Source organism: Syngnathoides biaculeatus, chromosome 2 (assembly GCF_019802595.1).
Source record: "Syngnathoides biaculeatus isolate LvHL_M chromosome 2, ASM1980259v1, whole genome shotgun sequence".
In the NCBI taxonomy this organism is placed as follows: domain Eukaryota; kingdom Metazoa; phylum Chordata; class Actinopteri; order Syngnathiformes; family Syngnathidae; genus Syngnathoides; species Syngnathoides biaculeatus.
In genome coordinates this window covers 27,068,073-27,092,327 of record NC_084641.1, presented here as the reverse complement: position 1 = coordinate 27,092,327, position 24,255 = coordinate 27,068,073, and the positions used below count along the sequence as shown (strand labels likewise).

General features: G+C 42.0%; 1 protein-coding gene and 1 pseudogene across 3 annotated transcripts; both read right to left on the bottom strand.

The window, feature by feature from the left end:
• Positions 1–434: 434 nt before the first annotated feature.
• LOC133513454 (forkhead box protein P1-like) lies at positions 435–24,255 on the bottom strand. 3 transcript variants are annotated; one of them, XM_061844282.1, is made up of 17 exons: positions 24,206–24,255; positions 23,674–23,839; positions 18,910–19,050; positions 11,490–11,630; positions 11,289–11,378; positions 7,003–7,114; positions 6,830–6,923; positions 6,598–6,705; positions 5,661–5,748; positions 4,091–4,168; positions 2,732–2,924; positions 1,951–2,027; positions 1,771–1,872; positions 1,569–1,696; positions 1,369–1,414; positions 1,092–1,255; positions 435–1,020 (listed from the first exon to the last, which is right to left on the bottom strand). In XM_061844282.1, the coding sequence occupies exons 1-17, from the start codon at positions 24,238–24,240 to the stop codon at positions 864–866; spliced, it is 1,920 nt and encodes a 639-aa protein (XP_061700266.1). In that variant the 5' UTR covers positions 24,241–24,255; the 3' UTR covers positions 435–863. The 3 variants fall into 3 exon arrangements, with proteins under 3 accessions (XP_061700266.1, XP_061700257.1, XP_061700277.1); XM_061844273.1 differs by having other exon boundaries at positions 11,289–11,630; XM_061844293.1 differs by lacking the exon at positions 18,910–19,050 and having other exon boundaries at positions 11,289–11,630.
• LOC133497346 (5S ribosomal RNA) lies at positions 6,119–6,237 on the bottom strand (annotated as a pseudogene).

Below are 24,255 nucleotides of genomic sequence, written 5' to 3'. Positions count from 1 at the left end.
GGTTCAGGGTGTACCCCGCCTCCTGCCCGTCGACAGCTGGGATAGGCTCCGGCACTCCCCGTGACCCTTGTGAGGATAAGCGGCTAAGAAAATGGAAGGCTTACTCACTGTGCACTCTTTTGGTACAGTACTTTTAACCTCCAAACACAACCTTTAGCATTCCCGTCGTCCTTCCTGTTTGGAAACAAGCAAAAGTGACATCGATTTATACTAGGCTCCGGCACTCCCCGCGACCCTCGTGAGGATAAGCGGCGAAGAAAATGGATGGACGGAAGCTCTGACACAGTTATCATGATGAATTTATTCTTCATAAAGTTGGTTTACAGTAAAAGGTAAGTCTATAGTATCTACTCTTACATGCTCAATTTGAGAAAATTCAGCAATGTTTGTGGTGGGGGTGAAAAATACCAACACGTATAAAGACATTCTGTTTGTTTTGTTTTTATATCACCTCACGAGATCTTTACATACAAATATATGCGATCACGTAGGCAGTGAACATGTCAGGAATCATCTCTCTACAAATGCATATATAATATGACTAAAATAAAAAAAAAAAAAACAACTAGTGTTTTTCTTTTTCTTCTTCTTTTAATTGTGAAGTGCTCCCTCTCAGTGTTCCCTTTTCCTTTGGCTTCTCTGCTCCTCATGCTCGCGTCTAAAACACATCAACCATGAAAAGACAGTTTCACGTGACCTCACTTGACTGTACAAAATCAAAAACTAGATTAAAAGAACCAAAAAAAACAAAAATACTGATAAATAATAAAAGAACAACAAGAGTGTGTTTGGTTATGTGGATGAAACAGTTGCTTTTTTTGGACTCTTTTGGAATATCAAGTCAGAGATCTTGGCCCTCGAGGTCAGAGCGAGGGCACGCGGTCCAGGCGGAGCCTCTCCGGGCTGCCGTTGTCTTCGTCGCGGCCCATCTCGGGGCTGTGGCCGTGCTCATCTGCGCTCGCGGGAGATCCGTAAGGGTAGTTTTCACAGATTTCTTCGTCCTCCTGCTCCTCTTTGACGCTGGAAGAGCAAACCGCAGAAAGTTAAACGAGTCGACTCGAGGCTTGCTCGTCGATGCGCGCGGAGCGTACAAAGCTTGCGGGGGCGATTGCGTCGCGCTGCTGTCGCTTTGGTAGCCGGACCCGTTGGCGAGGGCGCCGTTCATCTGCTCCTGGAGGATGTGGGGTAAGGAATGCAATGGGATGCTGCCCATCGCACCTGGGTTGTAGAACGAGTTGCAGTCTAGACTTCCGAGCTTCAAATGAACAAAAAAACAACAAAAAAATGATGTCACAATAAACATTCATTGTTAGAAAGGATGCCTTTTCTCTGTTGCACATCAAACACGGCACAACCAGTGCAGCCTACCTGGGAAGCAGACCCAGCTAAACTCGGTCTGTTTTTCAAGAGAGATCTGTAATTGGGGAAAAAAAAAAAAAAAAAAAAAAGGCAAGTCAGGGCTCGGCGGGAAATGACTGCCGGTTGGAGACGGCGAAGCTCCCGAAAACATTCGGGTGGAACGTCGGGTCTGAGATGTTGTGGCGTCAACAAGGCATTAGCCAACTCACCCATTACCGGCGGCCTTCTGGGGCCTTCTTCGGTGGAACTCGATCTCGTCGACTGTCCACACGGCTCCCTTCACATTCTCCAGCCGTACGAAGCACTTATGGAGGCTCAGGTTGTGTCTGACAGCATTCTGGACAATTTACCAAAATGAATGTTACAATCTACAACCACACACGCGTGAGACACACAACATGACACCCATACCTTCCACGTGGCTGCGTTGCGTCGGAAATAGGCAAAGTTTCTTGTGAACCAGTTGTAGATTTCGTTTAAAGTTAACTGATTGCGCGGCGACTCGTATATTGCCTGAAGGACACGAACCAAATTTGTGACCGTCAACGAAAAAACATCCACCTTGGCATTTTAAGTAAATGTAGCCGTTACCTGTCGTATGAGGGATGCATATGTAAATGGGGGTCGGACCTCTGTGCTCAAGTAGAACTCCTTATTGTCAACGATATCTGTTGAAAGACAACAAGGTGCATCCTTAAATTGAAATCTGGCACACTTTCCGTATTCAATATTTGCACGTCAGGTACGGCGGCGCCTCGGTTCTCGAACACAATCCGTTCCAGAAGGCTGGTTGAAAACCAAAACGTTCGAAAAACCGAAGCACCTTTTCCCATTACAATGAATGGAAAATGAAATAATGCATTCCAAGCCGAAAAAATAGTTTTTTAAGCGATGTTTTTTTCTTTTCCTGATAATAAACTGCATAGTAGAAATGCATGTATAGCTTAAATACTTTATATGATTAAATCATTGAAGAAATATACTTATTTTTTGCTTAAAATTTATGCTTTAGCCTAGTAGACTATGTTTGGCTGGGAGTCTAATGACGTATCTGTAGCGACTCACCCCCCAGCCTTGTAAACTGTTTTTTTTTTAATTGATAAAAGTGCAGAATAACTTTAAACAAGCAATAATGTGGGGGGGGGGAAACAAATTGTTTTTTTTTTTTTGTAATTTTATTTTTAATATAATTCCTTTATTTATTTAATTATTATTTATTCATAGGTTTGTGGCCTGGCATCGACTTTTCCTCCTGCGTGATGTAGATCCTTCGTGGCATTTTCTTCCAGAATAGGCCCGTTTCATCACAGTTGAAAACTTGAAACCGTGCGGCCCTGTAAATTCAGCTGCTGAGTGGATGCTTGCCATTCACCTTGGCTGACGGAGCGGCTGTACCGTCTACGTACAGGCGTTCCGTTGAAGCCGCCGTTGGGTGTGAGGACTGAGGGGGATTCAGAAAGTGGCGTCAAGGGCGTGGATGGCGCCGTGGCGCTCTGGGACAAGCTCATGTGGGGACCTTTGGGTGGCATTGCCTGGGAGAAGGACATGCTAGGCACAAGGTTCGCCTGCGGGGAAAAACAATGCTCAAGGGCATGCATCATCAAGGCTGGATTTACACATCAATTCCAATTTAATGGCTACCGTAATTTCCGGCCTACAAGCCGCGGCTTTTTTCACACGCACTCAACCCTACGGTTTTTGCGGTTTGTGCATTTTTTTTCTAACGGCTGCAAGGGGGCATTCAAGCGGAAAAGTTAATAATGAGTCCGTTGGAAGAAATGTGGCGAGGAAGTGACTTTTACCGGCTCTGTTAACGCTGCGCTAGCGCTGTGCTGGCGTGTTGCTGCTGTGTTACTGGCGTGTCTCAGTGATATTTACCGGTAAGTTTTATTTTAAACAGTGTGACGGTCTGAGCGCTCCCGGTGCTGAAAATTCTCCTTGTGATTAATGCGCATGCGCGTTTATTTCGTAAACTTTCGGCCAGTCTGAAAAGTCCCCACCCAGGCTTCAACATGTGCCGTTCGACAACTTGTCACCGAGCGTTCATGTTCGCTATGGACGTCTCAGAAAGACCAACACAGCGGACGTACATATATGTCTGTATCTTTTTATCAACGTTTGTTTTAAGGTTAGGTTAGGGTTAGGTTGCAACATATGTTAGCTCCCTCTACGTAGAAGAAGGGGAACTATGAGACCGGGTTAGTAACGCATGCGCATTAATCAGAAGGAGACTTTTCAGTACGGGGGAGCACTCAGAGCGTCACACCGGTTTAGCGTTAGCACTAGCTTTAGCGCAGTGCTAGCGTTAGCGCTAGCTTTAAACTCTTTCTGTATACAGTCTTTCTTTGTAAATATCTCGTATGTGGGTTTCAATGTGGACACTTGCGGCTTTTACAAAGGCTTGTGTATATAGTAAATGGTATTCCCTTTACAAATGTACTCGGTGAGGCTCGTAACCAGGTGCGCTCTGTAGGCCAGGAATTACGGTTTTTACTAACTTGCCTATTTCCATGAAAATTTTACGTGACACATATTAAATACGGTTGAGTTTACATTTACAAACACCATAAAACAGCCCACATGTGCAGACGGCCGAAATGATCACACATAATTTAAATGAAGATGAAACATTAGACGGCATTAAGATGCCCCCTAACCCTATTTAAATTGTGTCACTTGCAAACAAAAAGGATTCTCTGAATTGTGTCAAACCGTTAATAGACAAACTTACGGGCTGAGCTGCAGCTTTGGGCTCCGACGACTTCAGATGAGCCATCATTGCTTGAAGTCGCTCTTTGTCTTTCTTTAGCTGCGTATAAAGCACACGGGAATAGCAAGGTGTTAAGTTCATTGTGACTATGAAAGAAACTCCCAGGATGGTTTCGAAGCGCACACAAAGGCGACAGCTTGTCAAAAGATGCCACGTCGCGTTCCAGGCATGTTGTGAAAACAACATGGCACCGCTGCTGGAGGCCATGCCATATAAAGTCAGTGTAGCTAACTCTGAAACGTTTACTGCACAGTCCCCTCCAAAAGTATTTGAACTGCAAGGTCACTTCCTTTGTTTATATCGTACACTGACGACATTTGCGTTTCAGACCATCCATCCATTTTCCTAGCTACTTATCCTCACAAGGGTCGCGGGGAGAGCTGGAGCCTATCCGAGCTATCTTCAGGCAGGAGGCGTGGCGCCAATTGCAGGGCACATGGAAACATACCGGAATTTCTCAAAAATAATGCGCAAATTTTTCCCAACAATATTTTTAAAAGTTAATAGAGCGCATTATATTTAGGTATGCATGAAAAATAAAAAAATACAATCACATTGTACAGTTGTATACAGGCACATAGAATGGTTAAAAAAAAAGGTATATGTATACATTACATACGTATACATTTCGATATGATATTACGGTAATGTGCGCTCCCAACCTGAACTCTATGACCTCCTTGGGGAGCTTGTGTTTTATGATTGTTGTTATGATTGTTAGCGTAGCATGTTTGTCGTTACTGCACCGAAGATCAGAAACGACTGCCCGTGAGTTTGTTTTGACTTAAACCAAGACAAAAAATGTCGACGACAACGGCTAGTTTTGCAGCTGCTTTTAAAAGAAATGTGTCATCACCCGTGCCGATGACGCCGCCAACCCAGAAGTGGGGCCGCAGTCCGAAATGACGATAGCTCGCCGCAATGGCTTCAGGTGGAAATCAAAACAAACGTGAGCTCAAACTACGTAATACGAGCATCATGGCCTGTGGCCTGTCCCGAGATTATATTATGGCTACATCAGCACGTGCACAATCATTGTTATTATTAATGATTGTCGTACAGACAGTTTTTTGAAAAACGATACAAGTACAAACTTAAAAAAATATAAATACAGATCATTCCCAATATTTTGAGCATATGGATAGCAGCAAATTGGTGGTGCGCATTGTACATTGTTAGAAGGTTTTCCTGATTTTTTTTTTTAAATTCAACTTTGGGGGTGCGCATTATACTTCAGGACGCATTATACTCGAGAAATTACGGTACATTCACACTCGAGTCTCCAACATGCAAACTCCACACAGGTGGGGGCTGGAATTTGAACCCCGCCTTCAGAGGCTGGCGCTCTAACTAGACCAAAAGATGAAAATGAGACAAAAGTTCCTAATTCCAGCTTTTAATATATTGTATTTACATCTATATGTGGTAAAGAAAACAGGACAGAACACCTTTTAGGTGAATTGATTTTGATCTGAAGTGATCTTGTTGTGCCAATATTTTTGGAAGGGACTGTCAATCAGTCAAAACCAACCTGTAGTTCCAACTGCTGTACCACTTGCATCTGCACACGGCACTGTGCAGTGCTCTTGTCATCAAGTGTGTGTTCGCTGTTCAAATGCCTGCCGAAAAACACATTTGAGAGCATAATTAAGAGTCGCAACCATCCTGGATAGAAATTAACTTGTTAAATGTAATGGGGGAAAAAAATGCATGAATATTTTTTTTTCCCAAACGTATTTTTAAAAACCTGTTTTTGTGTTTTCAGCGGCAGAGAAATGTGTGTTTTATGCCCGTGGGAAGTGACTTTCTGATAAAAAAAAGTATTTTTCAAAACTCTACTTTCAGCAGGTATCTTCTTCTTTTCCTTTCGGCTTGTCTAGTTAGGGGTCGCCACAGCGTGTCATCTTAGATGAACGCATATTTGTTGGGCACAGTTTTACGCCGGATGCCCTCCCTGACGCAACCCCTCTGCATGTAGCCGGGGAGAGAAGCTTACAGCACCTGGTTTTCCCAGGCAGTCTCCCATCAAAGTACTAACCGGGGCCAAACCCGCCTAGCTTCCGAGATCTGACGAGATCGGGCGTTCTCAGGGTAGCATGGCCGCAAGCTACTTTCAGCAGCTATATAGACTGGAAAAGCATTTTTGAAAGCTTTTTCGTCCTCTCCGGGTCATCACACTGTAAACTGATACCTGTATGCTTTTAATTCTCCAATAAATCCCCTGGTAGAAATTCTCATTTTCTCAATTCGCTAATATTTTTTTTTTAATTCTAGAAAAATAAGAGTAAAAAATATCATTTTTGAAAGTATACAGTATGTAAATAAAAAGTGGAAAACAACTGTATAAAAAAAAAAAATCTCTTACCATCTTTTAAAGAAAACTGTGAGATGGAAAAATGCGATAAATCAGCAACTCTGCTTTTTATTGGACGGCCCAATCAGTGTTGTAGGAACGAAACTCTACTCACTTGTGAAATGCCTGAAAGTCTCCAAAGACCGTCTCACAGCCAGGCCATTTGCACATGCCGTTCCCATAGAGAGGGTGGCTACTGGCTGCGTTCTCATCCAGCGAGCCGCTGAAAACAAATCAGAACGTGCGACCGGCGTCAGTGATTCATTTCTGGATGTGTGACCGAAGAAAGGACGGGCCCCCGGCAGAACAGGATACATAGAAGGGTTCGGTTTCGCACAGGAAAGCACCTTTCCTTCCTCTTCAGGAGAGCAGGATGGGCATTCGTCGGTGACTGCTGAGAGGACGACTCTTTGGAGTCCCCGCCGCTGCCATTCTCACAGCCTGAAATAACGCAAGACCGCATGAGTCTGTCAGGCTGGCCTTCACCTGGCGGCAACCCTTCACAAGATTGGCGACGTACCCGCAGGGGCGGTGGGCAGCACCGAGAGCAGGCCTTGCCTCTGCAGGTTGAGCAGATGCTGCTGCTGCACCTGAAGAAGCTGCTGCTGAATGGCGATCTGCTGCGCTGTGAGCTGGGACACAAAAAGGACTCGTTAACGTGAACGGTTTGCGAGCGGGAAACACAGCCACAAACTCCATTGCGCATGCAAACAGATGTGGAAGCTCATCTACTAACCGGAGCACCCAAGACTGAGTCTGCCAAACGGGAAAATAGCCGCACGGTTCATTTTGCGCGTTTCACAAAATACTGGGAGGAGTAGATGCAAATAGATTAATTGAGCACACACAAAGTGATTGATCAAAACTGAGATGCATATCGGTGGCTGTTTGGACTTCTTTTAACACTGCATCTGACAGGCAGGTAGCGCTGTGCACAATGATGACAGGCCTAGGCAAAATAAGACGTTAAAGGGACAACAGTTCTTTGGCACTTAGGTAAAGATGATTAAAATGCACGAAACAAATGATCAAGGCATGCCGCCTATTCAGTAATTTTCCGTAATCCAGCCATTTGTAGCCACTGGATGGTTTATGGCAGAGGTGTCAAACTCAAGGCCCGGGGGCCAGATCCGCCCGCCGCACAATTTTATATGGCCCGCCGAGGCAAATCACGTGTATCACTTTTAGTGATTTTTTGTTCATATCTGTACCAAAATCTTCAGTTGTCATATCATAAATGATGACGAGAGATTGCAATTATTTTTGTGTTACAGTACTTGAAAAACCCATTACCCTTGATTTCTGATTCCAAAACGAGTTTCTAAATTTCATGTGTAAATATGATGGGTCAATTCAAGCTCATAATGACCCTCTGAGAGAAACTGTAACTACAATGTGGCCCGCGCTAAAAATGAGTTTGACACCCCTGGTCTACGGGCTGACTGGGAGCCAGTCACAAGGAGTCATAACAACCAACCAATGACGGGACTCCTTTCAGTTCTGCATTTCCCTGAGCCCACTGGAACAACTGGCCTTTTTTTTTTTTTTTAGGTTGAAAAACAATGTTACACAATAGGGGCAGACACATCTAATTACCACTTAAACCAAATAAAACATGGCTTTCATGCGGTTGGTATTGGAGCGATGTATTTCTTTTGTCATTTATTTGTTTGTCTCTCTCACTAAAACTTGCAACTTCATCACTTCCCAACAGACCCAAAAAGTGTAAAAACCTCATTCAAATAATCTGGTCTCCACCACGTGTTCCCAGTTGTTATTCTGAGGCCCGGCCCGTTTGCCTTCAACTCAAAACTTGAATCACAAGTAAATGGTGTTGAAACGTTGCGGATAATGCTTGGCTTTTGTAAATCACATGCAAATGGCAGTAACCTGGAAAACTTGTGATCGCCGATAAAAATCTAATCAAAACACTATTAAATGAGGGAGGATTTAACATCACATTGTCAAAATAGAGTACATATTACATGACCTATTGGATACATTGTTAACGCAAACCAGTGGCTTTCCTCTTTGAGGCCCGGGGACTGTAATTTTATGTGGCCCACCAAAGCAAATCAACTCTACTTCATTTTTCTTTCTGAATTCTGTGCCGAAATTGCAACGTGTCTTCACATTTAATAATGTAATTTCCAGCATTCGTTTTGAGAAACTGAACTATTTCTGGAAAAGCTATTTTTCTTTACTTTCCATAACAGTTGTCCAAACGGAATGTATGATTTCAGTTACAACGGCACCGCGAAGTAAACAATAACACGACTTGCAACGACAAAAATGTGTTATGCGAACACACCCGTTATTTGGGAACTCTGCAAGCCCAAGACGGCAGACCAACAGTTAGCGGTTGACAAGCGGTGATGGCATTTATGGGAAAAGGTGATTGGCTTGCCACGAGAATGACGTTAAAAGATAATGGGGATGTTTTAGGGACAAACATTATTTCATTGTGGGTTTACGGCACTCCCAGAGGATCAACTAATGTGGTCAGAAATATTCCATTAAGTGTCTGCATACAAAGACGAGCACATTTGGAAAGAAACTCAACATTTCCTGCATCCACACCCCGGCCACCTGCTCTCAGACAAGTGTCTCTTGGAGCTACGACATTCCAGTAAGTGCATGTTGACGTCACAGGTGGCATGATGCATTTTTTTTAGTGCAAACCGCGGGTCAGAAAAATCACATTCAACTGAAAAATGCAACTGGAAACTCATTATGGAACTTTTTGTGTTCTTTTGAAAATGTTACATTTCGATACTGTATCACGTGAGAGTGCCAAAAAAGTACAAAGTACTGGAGCATGTATATGTAAATACAAACCACTAAAGTGGACATACTGGCACTGATTAAAAGAAAAATCTATCCATCTATTTTTGACAGCACTTATCGTCGTTTAGGTTAAGGGTTATTTCGCAACTATCTCAGCTGACTTTGGGTGAAAGGCGGGGACTAGACGCCAACTAAACGTATAGACAAGGGCCATTCACCCTCATTTGCACACGAATAAACAAAAATTTTGAGCCAAACATTGTTTTTGGAATGTGGGAGGAAGCCGGAGTACCCAGACAACATGGAAACTCCACAGAGCAAGGTCACGTGTGAGATTCAAACTTGGAACTACGACCATTACCTTACTGTGTGGCCTTAGTTTAATGTGAATATGTAATGAAAAAAAAAAACAATTTCGATTGGTCACTGTTCCAGCGTCACCTTCCTAACATTTATCTTGTAAAAATATTAAATTAGAAATTCATCACTGATTATAACATGATTTGCATGTTATTAATTATATATCTCATATTAATCACAAATTATATCACTCATATTAAAGTACTGTACAATTTTTTTAACATTTTTCCCTTGACAATTTTAGATCAGAAATGTATTGTCCTCTGGTGTACACAGGCTACAAAAGATTTTTTTAAAGACACCTTGAAATATTTGGGCCACGCCAGAACATTGACTGTTTTTTTTAATATATTTTTTAAGAGATTCAGAAGTTCACTTGCTGATGTGTTTCGGATTGCTATCCTGCCACAGAACCTAACCGCACTTTAGCTTGAGGTCAGAAAATGACGGCTGAAGGATTTTCTGTCGAAGAGCAGAATTCTTGGTTCCAATCAATCACAGCAAGACGTCCAGGTCATGAAGGCGCAAAGCAGCCGAAGACCATCACACTGCCATTGTTTGACTATTGGTACGATGCTCTTTTTCTGAAATCATCTGCTACATTTACACCAGATGTAATGAGGGAAACTTTCCAAAAGCTTAACTTTCATCTCATCGGTCCATATAATAATATACAAAAAGTCTTGGGAATAAGTCAGATGTTTTGGGTTTTTTTTTTTTTTTTTTTTTTTTTTTGCAAAAGTAAGATAAGCCTTGATGTTCTTTTTGGTTAGCAGTGATTTTTGACTTGGAATTCTGGCATTGATGCCGTTTTCGTCCAGTCTCATCCTTCATGTTGTGTCATGTACAGTGACCTGAATTGAGGCAAGGCAGGCCTGCAATTCTTTAGAAGTTCTCCTGAGTTGCTTTGTGGACTACTGGATGAGTCATTGCTTTTCCTCTTGGGGTAATTTTTGTAGGCCGGCCACTCCTGGACAGGTTCACCATTGTACCATGTTTTCTCCCTGTGAAGATAATGATTCTCCCGATGGTTCGCTGCAATTCTAAAGCTTTAGAAATTGCTTTTGTAACCCATTTAAGAAATATATCAATTACTTTATTTCTCAACTGTTTGGGAATTTCTTTGGAATTGGTCATTCTATTGCAGATTTTTTTTTTTTAGATCTGCTATGCTTAATTTACTCAGGACAGATCCTATTCAGGTGATTTCTTGATTCAACAGGTCTGGGGGTAATCAGTGAAAGTAAACCCAACATTGTGATTAACTACAATTAATTCATGATTTAACTATATATATTATTTTTTCAAGTTTTTTTTTTTTTCAAACACATAGGTTTGTTTTTGTTTTTTTTAGGAAATGAAATCATTATTAAAAACATGGTTCCCAAGTTCACTTGGGTGATATTTTTCAGATATTTACATTTGTTTAATGATCTTAATCATTTAAGTCAGGAAACTATGCAAAAACGTAACTTGAGAAGGGGGGGGGGGATAATACTTTTCACAACAGCTAAACAGGGTCGACGTGGTGACTGAAGAATGCAGACAATTCTGAATATTGGTTCCTCCCATCGTGTATGTTGTCACATGAGGACTGTGTCTGTCCAGTCCCAGGCATACTTCAGTGTGAATGTAATGGTTACAAACATGCAAGCTTACCTCCTGGCTAACTATCCCAGCATTCTTCTGTTGGAGCAGCTGCATATTTAGCTGCTCTTGCTGGTTCTTGAAGACCTCTTGAATTTGTTGCTGCAGACATGTTGATAAAACAGTTAGACCAAACAGATAGGTCACACCTAGTGAAAGTAGATGAGCGCCCCCCCCCCCCCCCCCCCACACACACACCCTCAGACACAGTACCTGGTGCAGCATGAGGGCCTTCTGCTGCTGGAAGAGAGCTTGGATTTGCTGAGGGCTGAGGACCTGCTGCTGCGCCGCCTGCTGCTGTAGCTGCTGCGGAGCCTCGGCCTGTGGGGTCATCATGGATGACGAAGTTGGAACCTGTGACAACCAGAAAACTGTGTCAGAAAAGTTTGCAATTAACGTGAGACAAATGACTGGTGAGAACATCGGCCTCACAGATCTGAGGACCTGGGTTCAAATCCGACCACGCTTGAGTGGAGTTTGCATGTTCTCTCCATGCCTGCGGGGTTTTTTCTCCAGGTACTTCAGTTTCGGAACACAGAGTGCACAGCACTTTGCCGGGAACGTCCACTTTTTGTATGTGTTCGGTTAGACATGTTGATACAGTTTTCGTTCCTATCTGCACAGTTACGCTTTTTTCAAGCCATGCCAACCTGAAACAATTTTTTACCCCGTGGTTTTTATCATTTTCCCTGGCACGATCTTCATCTTTTCGCTCCAAGACTTTCGCCATACTGGCAAACATGCAGACCGCTCAATAACATATGCGTACGTATGTCTGTAAGTTATAACTACGCCGTCGTAAACAGAATGCTTCTCCATGAAATGTTAACATCAGCGTGAAAATACTGATAAAATACCGTCAAAAGGCTGCCGGAAATCGAAATGATGTCGTTATTATGAACACCGTATTAAATGCAAACAGATACCAATGCCGTAAACGGATAGCAATGCCGTTTTCCGCTATCACAGCTGTGACTAATTTCACCACGAGCGTTGCCGATATTTGCTGGCGGCCGGTGTTGATCACAGCCTCGCCCTGCGTCATACCGTAACCCCCCCCCCCAAAAAAAATGTTCTCAACGGATTGACATGTTTCACAAAAATGACAATTTCAGCTGAAAAAAAAATCAGAATTCCGCAAATCCGCGGAAAATTCTCATCCCTGTTACCAAAACCTGAGATGAATTGTGATGGCAGAGTTTGTGTCTTTAAACAAAATATGCAGGTGTAAACCGGCACTCACTGTGATGCCAGCACAGTGCAGACAAAGTAAAACGTCGAAGAGAGAACCTTTCTACTTTTGTAAGCATTTTTGAAATGCCAGAGACAAAAATTCTAACACAATATTCTCTATTCAGCAATGCAATTTTGGACCTTCTTTTAAATACAGTGGTCTTTTCCGCTTTTACAGTTGCCAACTGCGCACGCAATTTGTCAATCTGTGCGAACACGTAATTTAGCATCTGCTATTTGGTATCTTAGTAAAAGATCACAATCTTTCATGTGCAATCATGTGCAACAACCCCATCAGCAGCCCATAAAATTAGTTAAGAGTGAACACACAATTCAGCACCCACAATACGGGATCTTAGTAAACCAAGGCCAATATATGCAGCAAATATCACAGAATGCGGCACTTTTTACAGAAGAAATTGATTTTTTTTTTCTGGCCAGCGGGTTTTTTCGTGAACTTTTAAACAGACTCACACACAAAGCACAAAGGAAAACGGGTGTGGTGTCACTCAGAGTGCTGAAAACACTGACAGAGAGAAAAACAAGATGAAACAGTTGAGTAAACATATTACGAATGCACTTGATAAGAATGTCCTTGTTGGTTGGGTTGTGAGGACTAGCACGTGTCTGCACACGCTTTACAAACATAAAAAAGGAACAACAAATAAAATATGCTTGGCGACATATTGAAGTTGGAAGAAATGTGAGGTAAATTAGCTGTAAAAATAGAGCTTAAATAAAGATAGCCTTGGCTGTCAAAAATTGCATACTTTAGTGGTGCAGCCCAGACACCTCTAATATTAGCAACACATTGCTGTACACTAAAATAATCCCCCCAAAAAGTAAATTCAAGAAAATAATTACTTTTGTTAGCGTTTCTCATGTATGTTCATGACTTCATCATTAGCTTCTAACAATGTCTTTTGTGTGCACAAAGGTAAAATTGTAATAGTTAAACGGACTGTGTCTAAGCAGAGAGACCATACCATGTTGTGCCATTTAAGCGCAAAACCGTGTATACTCGTATAGCATGGATGTCTGTCCATAGGTTGTTTCGACATTTTAGGACTGTTCCTATTTTCTAACGTCTTTTCTAACTATCAGTAATTCTACACTAGTATAGACTGTTTTCGACCACGTGACTACATCCGGGGCACCTGGCCACGTTGAATGGGTTCACTCGACTGACGCGCCGTTCACTCTAATGCGTTTGCGTACAGACCGGAGTTACACAAATGTTAGTACGACTGTTAAAAGTGGTGCATGGTGGCTAAAAAGACTTTGGAAAGTTATCGGGGCTCAGAAGTTGTTTCAACAAACAGTTACGACAAGAAATGCGCTTTGATTGACCATATCGACCATATGCCTTGGAGAAACACGAGTGGAGCACACAAATGTGGGCGTCGGTAAGCTATCCGGACATCGTCCACTATGTCCTCTTCTCGACAAGCGCTTATAGCACGGACCGACTAAAGAATTACAAAGGTCTGGAGGCCTAAAACCAATTCATCAATGCCTGGGTTCGTCATGCGGCGGTATCCTTTGGAAGCAACCTGTGTCTCCACACTGCTAAGGTTGGTGTACCGCACAATGAAATTTAAATATGGACAGTCAGGATTGTGTTAAATTACGTTGATTACACCAATGAGAGAGGTGTAGATTATTATTTTCATTTTTGTTACCGAGGGGGAGAGAGAGATTCGACCGGGACGAGTGCCAAGTGGAGCCCGAACCTTTTTCTCCACTTCCTCGGCTACATTTTTAACTCCCCTCACGAAACAGCTAGCGGTGCGGTAACTCGTTTTTTGCAAACTTATTATAATGAAACAGAAAATACAGAGTTTGGAGACATGCATTGCATTCACACACGAGTATTGTGCCTTGCCGACAGATCGGCTCTGCTAATACGAGACAGCCACAGTTGTCGCCGTGTGGTTGCTAACTGTTCCGTTTTCTCGCACTGGTTCTTGATCGCAGCTGGCAGTCGAAAGAAAGACGCTTTACAACGCCGGATTGAGCAACCGATAATATAGCCGTGCGCCCCCATTTATACGCTTCAGTTACGTGCGTTTACGTGAATTCACCAAACCAAGATGGCGCCCGCATTCTAAATCGGAAGGTGTGTGTCTATACCAGGGGTCACCAGCGCGGTGCCCGCGGGCGAATGGTAGGAGGACCATTAAAGGCGCCCGCGAGGTATGTTCTAAAAATACCATACGCCACAAACTATTACTATTATTTGTCCTTTAAATTCTGAATCTGACTTGCTTACGTGGATTAACATTTTAAAATACCTGTCATGTCATATACTACAATAAATTAAAACAAAAATATTTTATGTACGTGTAATGAACAGAGTCTGAAATTTGCCGCAAACAGGTCACGTAGCCCTTGATACGATCCGTGATCACGAAGTAGCCCTCAGGGTCAAAAAGGTTGCTGAGCTCTGGTCTATACCCAATACCTCTAGGGTGGATTCCAGTTGTTGTGTAAGACAACAGCAGCGGATAATTCATTTTTAAAGAATCATATTGTTTTCATAGTTGCACACCACAGAAAAGGATGTTACGGGCTAGACTGACATACATGGATGAGTGCTGTGGACCCCTTGACACACGTGGACATACACGTAATACTTTACCATCAAACACACTTCACAGCATAAAGTACCGTTTGCGCTTGATAATCATATTCCAACTCACCGTCGAGTGCAGAAAGCTCTCTGAAGCCGAGTCAGCTCAAAATTAACCAAACAACAACAGATGGCTCAAGGGAATTACAGCACCATCAAAAACAACAACAACAACAACCACCACCACCGCCGCCACAGAAACAACATCCTCTACTGAGCAGGCAGCAATTTACCAACCCCCACCCCACTCCCTGTCGAGCCTCACTGCTCTGGCAGTGTTTGCAGTAAACATAAACAAAGTCATCAAAATTGCACAGAGACTAAATAATGAATAAAAAGCAGCCACAGCCTGTTTACGAAAACAGAATGCAGGATTCATATTTTAATTAAGGTCTGAACCACAAACAAACATCTCTCTCCGAGGCAGAGTCTGTTTAGAGTCGGGTAAACAAACTGACGGAGAATTTCACAGAGGCTGTGGGCTAACAATAACAGGCGACGGCCTCCTCATTTAGCCTTTCTTGTGAGATTCAATGCAGCCAAGGTGGCCGCACAAGTCATGGAAAGAAAAAAAAAAAAAAAAAAAAAGGTCTATCCTAGAGACAGACCGAGCTGGTTGGCCCCTCTGTTTTTCTGTGGACACCATCAACACAACAACAGCCTTTGCCTAATCCCTGTTACCATGGCAGCCAGCAAGTCCAAACATCTTGTGTTGTTGTTATTGTTGAGAGTCATACCAGTGAGCAGCCAAGTGTAAACACAGATCCGTTCCTGCAAGACTGGTCTTGTGAACACTGACATGACTGACAGCAAAACAAAACAAAAAAAAAAAAACACAAAAAGCACTAAAACCTCATCCTAATACATATTCCGCAAACTACAAGAACTTGCAAAAATGCCCACAGTATTTGATTACACAACCACAGACATGTGACTTTCCCTTTGCTGACACACAACTGGACACAAAAATTAAACGTTTATTGGAATTATACAGGGGAAAACTCCATTCCAAAGTTGAAATATGCAGTCAAAAAGGAATAAATACAGTACAGCAAAACAATTAGAGACTTGTTAAAGTCAATAATGCGAAAAAGAAAAAAAAAAACATGAGCAACACAAAAGTACAAATCCCCTCACTCAGTAGGAATTGAGCTCTCCCTCCCTTTTCAAATCCCAGCAACGCTCTCTATGCTACCTTTGGACAAAAATATAAAATGCAGTGAAGATTTAAAGGGTATACCTTAACTTGGGAAAAAAAAAACTCACTAAATCTTGTCTTGTGACGAGTATCTATCTTTCTGAGCAATGTCATACACAAAGCATAATGCACATTAAGCATATTCACATACTATATAATCGTGAGGATAAGCAGGTGGGAAACCGGATGGATGGATATTGTGCATACTTCTGAATTTGTGCTTGTTCAAATATGACTTTCAATCTGCAAACACGTGCATGCTACATAATATGCACATCATAAGTTTCAGACTATATTGGGTGTTGCGCAAGTCACCTTTGTGGACAATAACGTTACATTTCCAAATCATGTCAAGAAAATTACTGCAGAACAGTTATTGCCGTATATGATCTAATGGGATCAAAATAATTATGCATACTGTTCAACTGCACAACTTCATCATTACTGTGAAACTGTAATTGCTTATCTATTATGGCTTCAATATTAGTTATTTTAATGGTTTTTTTTAGCCTTTGGTTTGGCTGTAGGTGTTCATCACTTAACTCATAGGTGGCAATGCACTTAAACATTCCCATTCTAGTGGAAATCAAGAAGAAGAAGAAGAATAGTAAGAGGAAGAGGAAAAAGACGAAGCAGAAACACAATGTCATGGAACTAATACACAGCAGTGATCTGTAAATAAAACAAATTAAAAAAAAGAAATACAAGAGTGATTCTTGGGGAGACCACGCGGCACAAACGCAACTGTCGCACAGACCGCGACAACCAGTCCCCTCTCAAACTATTTCCGCCGATTGCTCATGCAATGATGGCAGCTAGTAACCTCTAAAGCTATTGTAAAAAAAAAAAAAAAAAAAAAAACTGTGAAAACTTGCTCTTAAGTGACCGACAAAACTAGTATCTATTCGCCCAGTTCAAGGGGCAAACACAAAAAACTCGAGCGCTTCAACTGCCAGCACAATCGTTACAGGGTCCGTAGCAATCTTTTGTTTACATTACGGCTGTGCTTAGTTGCGCCTCTCTTCAACAATTTACATGCGTCAAACTCAATAACGGTCATTTTTTCACAGATATGCATGGCTTCGTCATAACATCTTTCATACACGCTACTTAATACAGACTACGGTTGTTTCCAAATTACCGATGTATTCTTTTGTTGGGATTATTTTTGTCTTGGGGTGCTTCGGTCTCAACGAATGGCAATGACGTATGGGGTCCCTCAAGGGTCAGTTCTTGGATCTCTGCTGTTCAGCCTGTATATGAGACCCTTAAGTCAAATTCTTCAAAACTTTAATTTTGACTACCACAACTATGCAGATGACACACAGTTATATTTAGCTCCAGATGACAATAGTTCAATTGAGATATTTTGCCACTGTCTAAATGAGATAAATAACTGGATGAGCCAAAAATTTCTTCAACTAAATCACAACAAAACTGAGACAATTGTTTTTGGAAATAAAAAAAAAAGAGAATTGCTGTTATTAAACACCTGGACCCTCTATCTTTAAAAAAAAAAAAAAACAATGACCAGGTCCGAAACCTTGGCATTCTGATTGATTCCGACCTGACTTTCAACAATCATATCAAATCCATCACAAAAACGGCCTTCTACCATCTGAAGAACATATCTAGAGTGAAGTCTTGTATGCGTCAAGCAGACCAGGAAAAGCTCTTCCATGTTTTTATCTCAAGTAGACTTGACTACTGTAATGGTCTTCTGATTGGATTCACGGAAAAAAAAAAAAAAGAGTATTAAACAGCTGCAGCTCATTCAGAATGCTGCAGCTTGCTTTCTGACCAAAACAAAGCGGTCAGGCCATATAACTCCAATCGTAAAGTCCTTGCACTGGCTTCCGGTCAGCTCTAGAATGGATTTTAAAGTTCTGCTACTGGTCTATAAATGACTAAAATGATTTAGGTCCTGAATACATAAAAGAAATGCTTCCGGAATACAAACCCAGTGGAGCTCTGAGATCGACTGGCTCAGGTCAAATAGTGGAGCGCAGAGTCCAAAGCAAACACGGTGAAGCAGCATTTAGCTATTATGCTACACACAAATGGAATAAGTTGCCAACTGAGGTGAGGTCAGCACCAAGTGTGAATTTTTTTAAATCCAGGTTGAAAACTCTTCTTTTTTTCCTCATGCTTTTTAGAATATATCCACCTTTTGATCATATCACTTGCACAGTACGCGGTTTTAATTGTATTTTTTTCAATATTTTGTCATTTTTATTGCTTTTATGCAATTTTAAATGTTTTATCTCTTCGTTTTCAAATGCCTTTAATCACGTAAACCACATTGAGTTAACTCGCGTATGAAATGCGCAAAAGGTAAAACGAAATCGATGATCCCCCTTTTTCCACATTGAGCATTAAAAAAAACATCAATTGAATCGAGCTTATCGATATATTCCCCAGCACTACTTGAGCAAGTGCAACACATTAGTCCAACAAGAGGGTACCCGAAATGCCCGCAGAGCTCAAATACTGCAGTAATTATTACCAAAATGGCCCTCTTAACAATTAATGTTTGTGTATTAAAGGTAAACCAACAGGGATAAACTGACCCTGGGTGACTCTGGAGGAGGAGTATGGCCGCTCCTCAGTCGACTGTCATTCTCAGCATTTTTCCCGTTCTGTGTCCTAACAGCTGGAATGGCGTGGCTAGTTGGTTCTGACCCAGACTCGTGCATCTGGACTTCACTGACCTGAGAAACAAACATGGCGTAAATGAAAACAGCTGGGCGAAAATATGGCTTCAGAGGATACGGAAAACGCAGATCTCAACGGTGAGGTTATTCAAAAGTCAAGTTAAGGAGCAGGAAGAACGAATTCCATCTACCGTTTTACACACCCACGCCGGACGGGAACGTCGTGGGGAAGTTTAGCCCGACGGTTTGCAACTGTTGTAACCCGCGGACCTCCATTTTCCTATTGTCACGAAGTCGACGACACTTTTTCCAAATGTAAGAACAATAAAGGAAATGCAAAAAATAAATATTCATGGCATATGTTAAAAACATAACACATGCTTACAAGTACATCAGACCACCTTTAAAAGAAACTCAGGATGAGCACAATAACTAAATTTAGAATGAAGATAGTAAAAACATAAAAACTACATTAAAATACAACTATCAAATTTAAGTTATAACGCTATACGATAATAAATAATAATTAAAAAAAAATTTCAAAATAAAACCTGGGATGCATCTCGTGCATTCTGAATATTTCACTGAACACGAAGTTCTCAGTTTATGGCTGAGTTCTACTCATACGGCAGAACCGTAACCCCACTTTGGACATAGGTCAGAATACGCCGTTGTCTATCGCTACTCTCCGCAGGAGTGAAGTTATAATGCTTGATAAAAAATTTTTTAAAAATGTTGAAAAACTGCAAGTACAGCACTGAGCATGCCTCCCTGTACCGGCTGACCAGATGTTCCCACCCCACTGTGCAAATTTGTTCATTGCGGCCCATTCGCAACTTTGAAACATTGCAATGGGTACTGTCATAAACCAAGCACCCAGTCCCCCTGGATTTTTTTTCAAAAAAGGACAAATATTGATGACTTGAAGCTTTATTTTACACCATCCAACATTTCACGTGTGGTTCTAAATTGATCTCTCGTTGAACGCAGGTAGATCTTTGCAACAAGAAAATGAAAGAAAATGCTTCCTCCTCAGATTCTTTTCCTCGGGTAAAATATTGTCATTTGGACTTTCGGACTACATCGGCACCACACACCAGCAGAGGATCGAAGAATGGACCTTTCCCACTGGCGATCTTAAGCTCCGCCCCCTTAGCTGCAGTTGGCATGTCCCACTAGCTTTACCGCTTACATGCAAAATGGCGACTAAACAGGTTTGAAGTCTATTCTCTATCGCGTATTCCAGATAATATTGCGGTATGTTTTTTTGCCAAATGCGTCAGACTTGTCCAAGAGAGTTCCACACAGAGGTCTCAACTATTTCACATGAGGATATGACACGGAATTAAGATTTTGGACGTGCAGTTTTAAAATACAATTCAAAGTGTTCTTCAGTATCAAATAATCATTGTCAGAAATACGTTATGGACCTTTCCAACATATCAATGTTGAATTGATTTATACTGCATTGCATACTCCTATATTTGTATGAATGCCCTAGCTGAGGCTTAGGGATATAGTGTTAATAATGTGACATGAATTATTAGTGCTTACTGCACACCGGGAAGCAATGGACCTTTACGACTGGCGAGCTCCCCCCCCCCCCCCCCCCATAGTTGTCGTGTCCCACAAGCTCCCAAAATGGCGAATGAATAGAACAGGTTTGAAGTCGATTCTCTATCGCGTATTCCAGATAATATTGCAGTATGTTGTTTGCCAAATGCGTCAAACTTCTCCAAGAGAGTTTTTCCAGAGAGGTCTCAACTATTTCTCGCAAGGATATGTACACGGAATTAATATTTTGGATGGAGCAGGGCGCAATGTCAGAGTTGCAGCGAAACGTTGGCGATCGATGCAAAAAAGTTGAACGCCTCACAAAGTTCATATTAAAATCCAACAGGATAAAATAGTGGAATCGTACTGTGCATGTAAAGCAGGGTGAGTACTTTTTACTTGGAAAGATCATGAGTAATATCATTGGAGTCTTTATAAGTGAGTGGGTGTATTCATTTGACTTGGCTCGTAATGGCACCCAGTGCTCGGTCTTAAAAGTTTGATGTGATACAAATAGGCAAATAGACATTTCTCTTGCGTGGCATGGCACATTTACGTATCACGAACCCGACTCGTCGGCATAAAACATAACACACTTCGTTCAGCAGGTCAGTGATACGCTGACAAAGTGAAAGTTGTTCTCATGCAATGTATGAAGCACTGATAATAATTCAATCAAGCTCAGAGAAGATACTTCTCCCCTCCCTTGCCTTCGAACATACAGCCTTGCGTTTGTTGATATGGTCCACATTTAGTTGTACGTGCGGTCTTCCGCTAGCCTTAATCCATCGTAAATACTTCGTCAACTGTGTTTTAGGCTTTGGGAAATGAATTAAGCGTGCCCCTTGTAACCCAGCAGGATAGCTTTCATCAGAATTGCACGTTCCCCAAGCGCATCGGAGGAGCATTTTCTTCGTAACATCAACTTTTCTAATAGCACGCTACTGACAACCAGCATTACTTGTGGGACAACATGGCGGCAGGGGCGTGTCAGGCTAAGGGTTAAGACAATGCAGCTATCTGATTGGCTATTCTTGTACGAGTGATTGACAGGTCGGAAAGGTCCATTCTGGAGCAAGCAAGCAGGGCAAAAAAAGGCAAGTAAAGACAAATGAGGAGACTGGAATAAGATTGTTTTTCCATTTCAGAAATAACATTTGCTTGGAGATTTGTTCAAACTTGATTTCCTCAACAGTATGGGTGTACGTAGTCCGCCTTTTGCCCGAAGATAGCTGGTATGGGCTCCACCACTCCCGCGGCCCTTGTGAGGATAAGCGGCTTGGGAAGCGGATGGACGTTTACACCATTATGTGCTTGAAATGTAAAAAAACAATTCAATTTCATAATATCCTGAAGAGGTACACACACATATCCAGCATGGTAACAATTGTCTTGCTCCGAGCTCTAAAAGGATCGCAAGAAGAACTTAATTAGGGGGGAAGAAAAAGAACAACCATTCATTCGCCTTTATTCAAAATCACCAATGTTATCTATTAATCAACCACTTTTGACTGTAAAACACACAAACTAAAGTACAAGTTGTAAAGAGTCGCCTCTGAAACTGAGAGAGGAACATTACTTGGTCTATTTGTTGAATAACTGAGTGCTGCCATGGCTACTGTAAACATAGGGGCCCTGGGTCTGTGTTTATGTGCAAACATATCTTCCTTCTGGAACAATTTACCATTAACCAGGTGGTGCGATAAACGGCCGTGTCAGGTAGTACAATGCACAAGAAGGCTTTTATGTGTACAGCTTGGGAGCGCTTGAGTCGAAAGCTACGCAGCATAAACAAAAGTAAATAAAGTGGGCAAACAGATAATGTGAGCAGATGGAAAAGCTCAGATGAAACGGGCCGTGTTGCCTCAAGGTGAACGTCATTATCTTCGAGGTTCGCAAACTTATACATCAAAAACGGAAAAGCGAGGGTTGGATACGCACCAATTGCATCGGCACCAATTTACTTAGTGTTGAGGATTAATGTGCACAACGCCCATTCAGTGTACTCAATCACCGAAGAGACAAAAAGAAAGGAGAACTTCTTGCATGAGACATGTCAGAGCGCCATTGTGAAATGAGCAAAAAGGATATTGCAAAGATGGTAAAAAAGTGAAGTGATTCTGCAGATGAAAGCCAATCAAAACCATATCCCGGCATTAGCAGGCAGGGTTTCCATTTTGTTTACTCGTAAATTCAGGATCAGGGTTACTACACGAGACAAAGAGCTGGATTTCCTGTCGTCAGGTCTGAAAACCGGAGTCTACTTTCTCTCTCTCTCTCTCTCTCTCTCTCTCAATCGCTCAAGGATGATCATATAATGATTGACTATTAAAGACTAAAAAAAAAATATCTGTCGCACTATGATCAACTCAATAGATGAGTAATAAACACATTGTACTACGGAAAAAGTAGTTTAAGTAAAGAGTCACGAAAGATAATATGCGTGAAGTTTGGTGTGGGTAAAATTGTCTGAGGAAGGTTAGCGTATTACTTATATTTATGACATCGCAACGTGTCTGCATCGTTCTAACTGTTCGGTCTCGTTGTTTGTTAGTCAAAGCTGAGCTACGGTGTCGTTCCCAAATGTGTCTATGACAGAATACTCCGGGAGCACATTTCGGAAGCTGAGCTTACTTGACTTTGAGAACGGCTCGTTTCACTCACTGTTCGACATTCAAAGACTATCAATCCGCACAAGCCGGAGCAGATGTCATAGAGCTGTCGCGTCCTATTAATAGCTGTGCGATACGTTCGGCACAAAATGAATGGACCCCCACATCCGCCGAAAGCAGCCATTGCAGTACGAGGTGTCTTTCTAATTGAGGACCCTAAACATTGAGCTAGTTGGTAACACGGTGACCGAGGACCTGCGAGTTACCCTGTTCGACATGCGGATGAGTTCGTGTAATACATACGCTCTATTTTATCTCCTCGACATAATACGGACATGTTTTTCAAACCAACCGCGACGGTAACAGCGATGTAAAACAAAAGCTAGCCGCTAACAGAAGGGGAAACATCTCTCTATCCGTCTTGCCAACGCCGATATAGCAACAAATGTGACGTTTTCGGACCCGCAGCGGTAGGGCGCTTTATCTGCGTGCGACTCGGTTAACTTTTACTCACCAGCTTGCGTACGCGAAGGCAATGTTGGACTCGGTGCAGTGTCGGTACGGGGAACCTCGGAGTGGCTTCGTTGGCGGCGACTAGCCACAAGTTGCTAACAGAGGGCGTGGTTTCGCTAAAAGTAAACAATGGTGACGTCACGTCCACATGCGGGACGGTCAAGACCCTCGGATCGCATGGGGGGAAAAAAAGAAAAAAGAACAACAATTCACGGCTCACTTCATTCTATTTTAGGATTTGCCCACATGTAGGGATTAATTTGTTTCGTTGTAAATGAAGACTAACAACTACAATGCAAAAGTCAAGCAACGAACTCTTTCTGCGTTCAAAACGGTGATGCCTTTGAGTTCAGCAAAAAAAGATTATAAAATTATTTCTTCTCTAATATTTGACTTTGTGTTCAATATTGCAGTTGTAGTTTTTAGCATGGAGCTGTATGAATCATACTGAGCACTGTTAGCTATATTTCCTTATTTCCTATTCAGCGATGCACTTACTTATCTTAAAAAAAAAAAGACTGGCAAGCGCATACGGTATGTCGATTGGTTGAAGCCAGTTGGCCGCCATCTTGGTCCTCCCAAA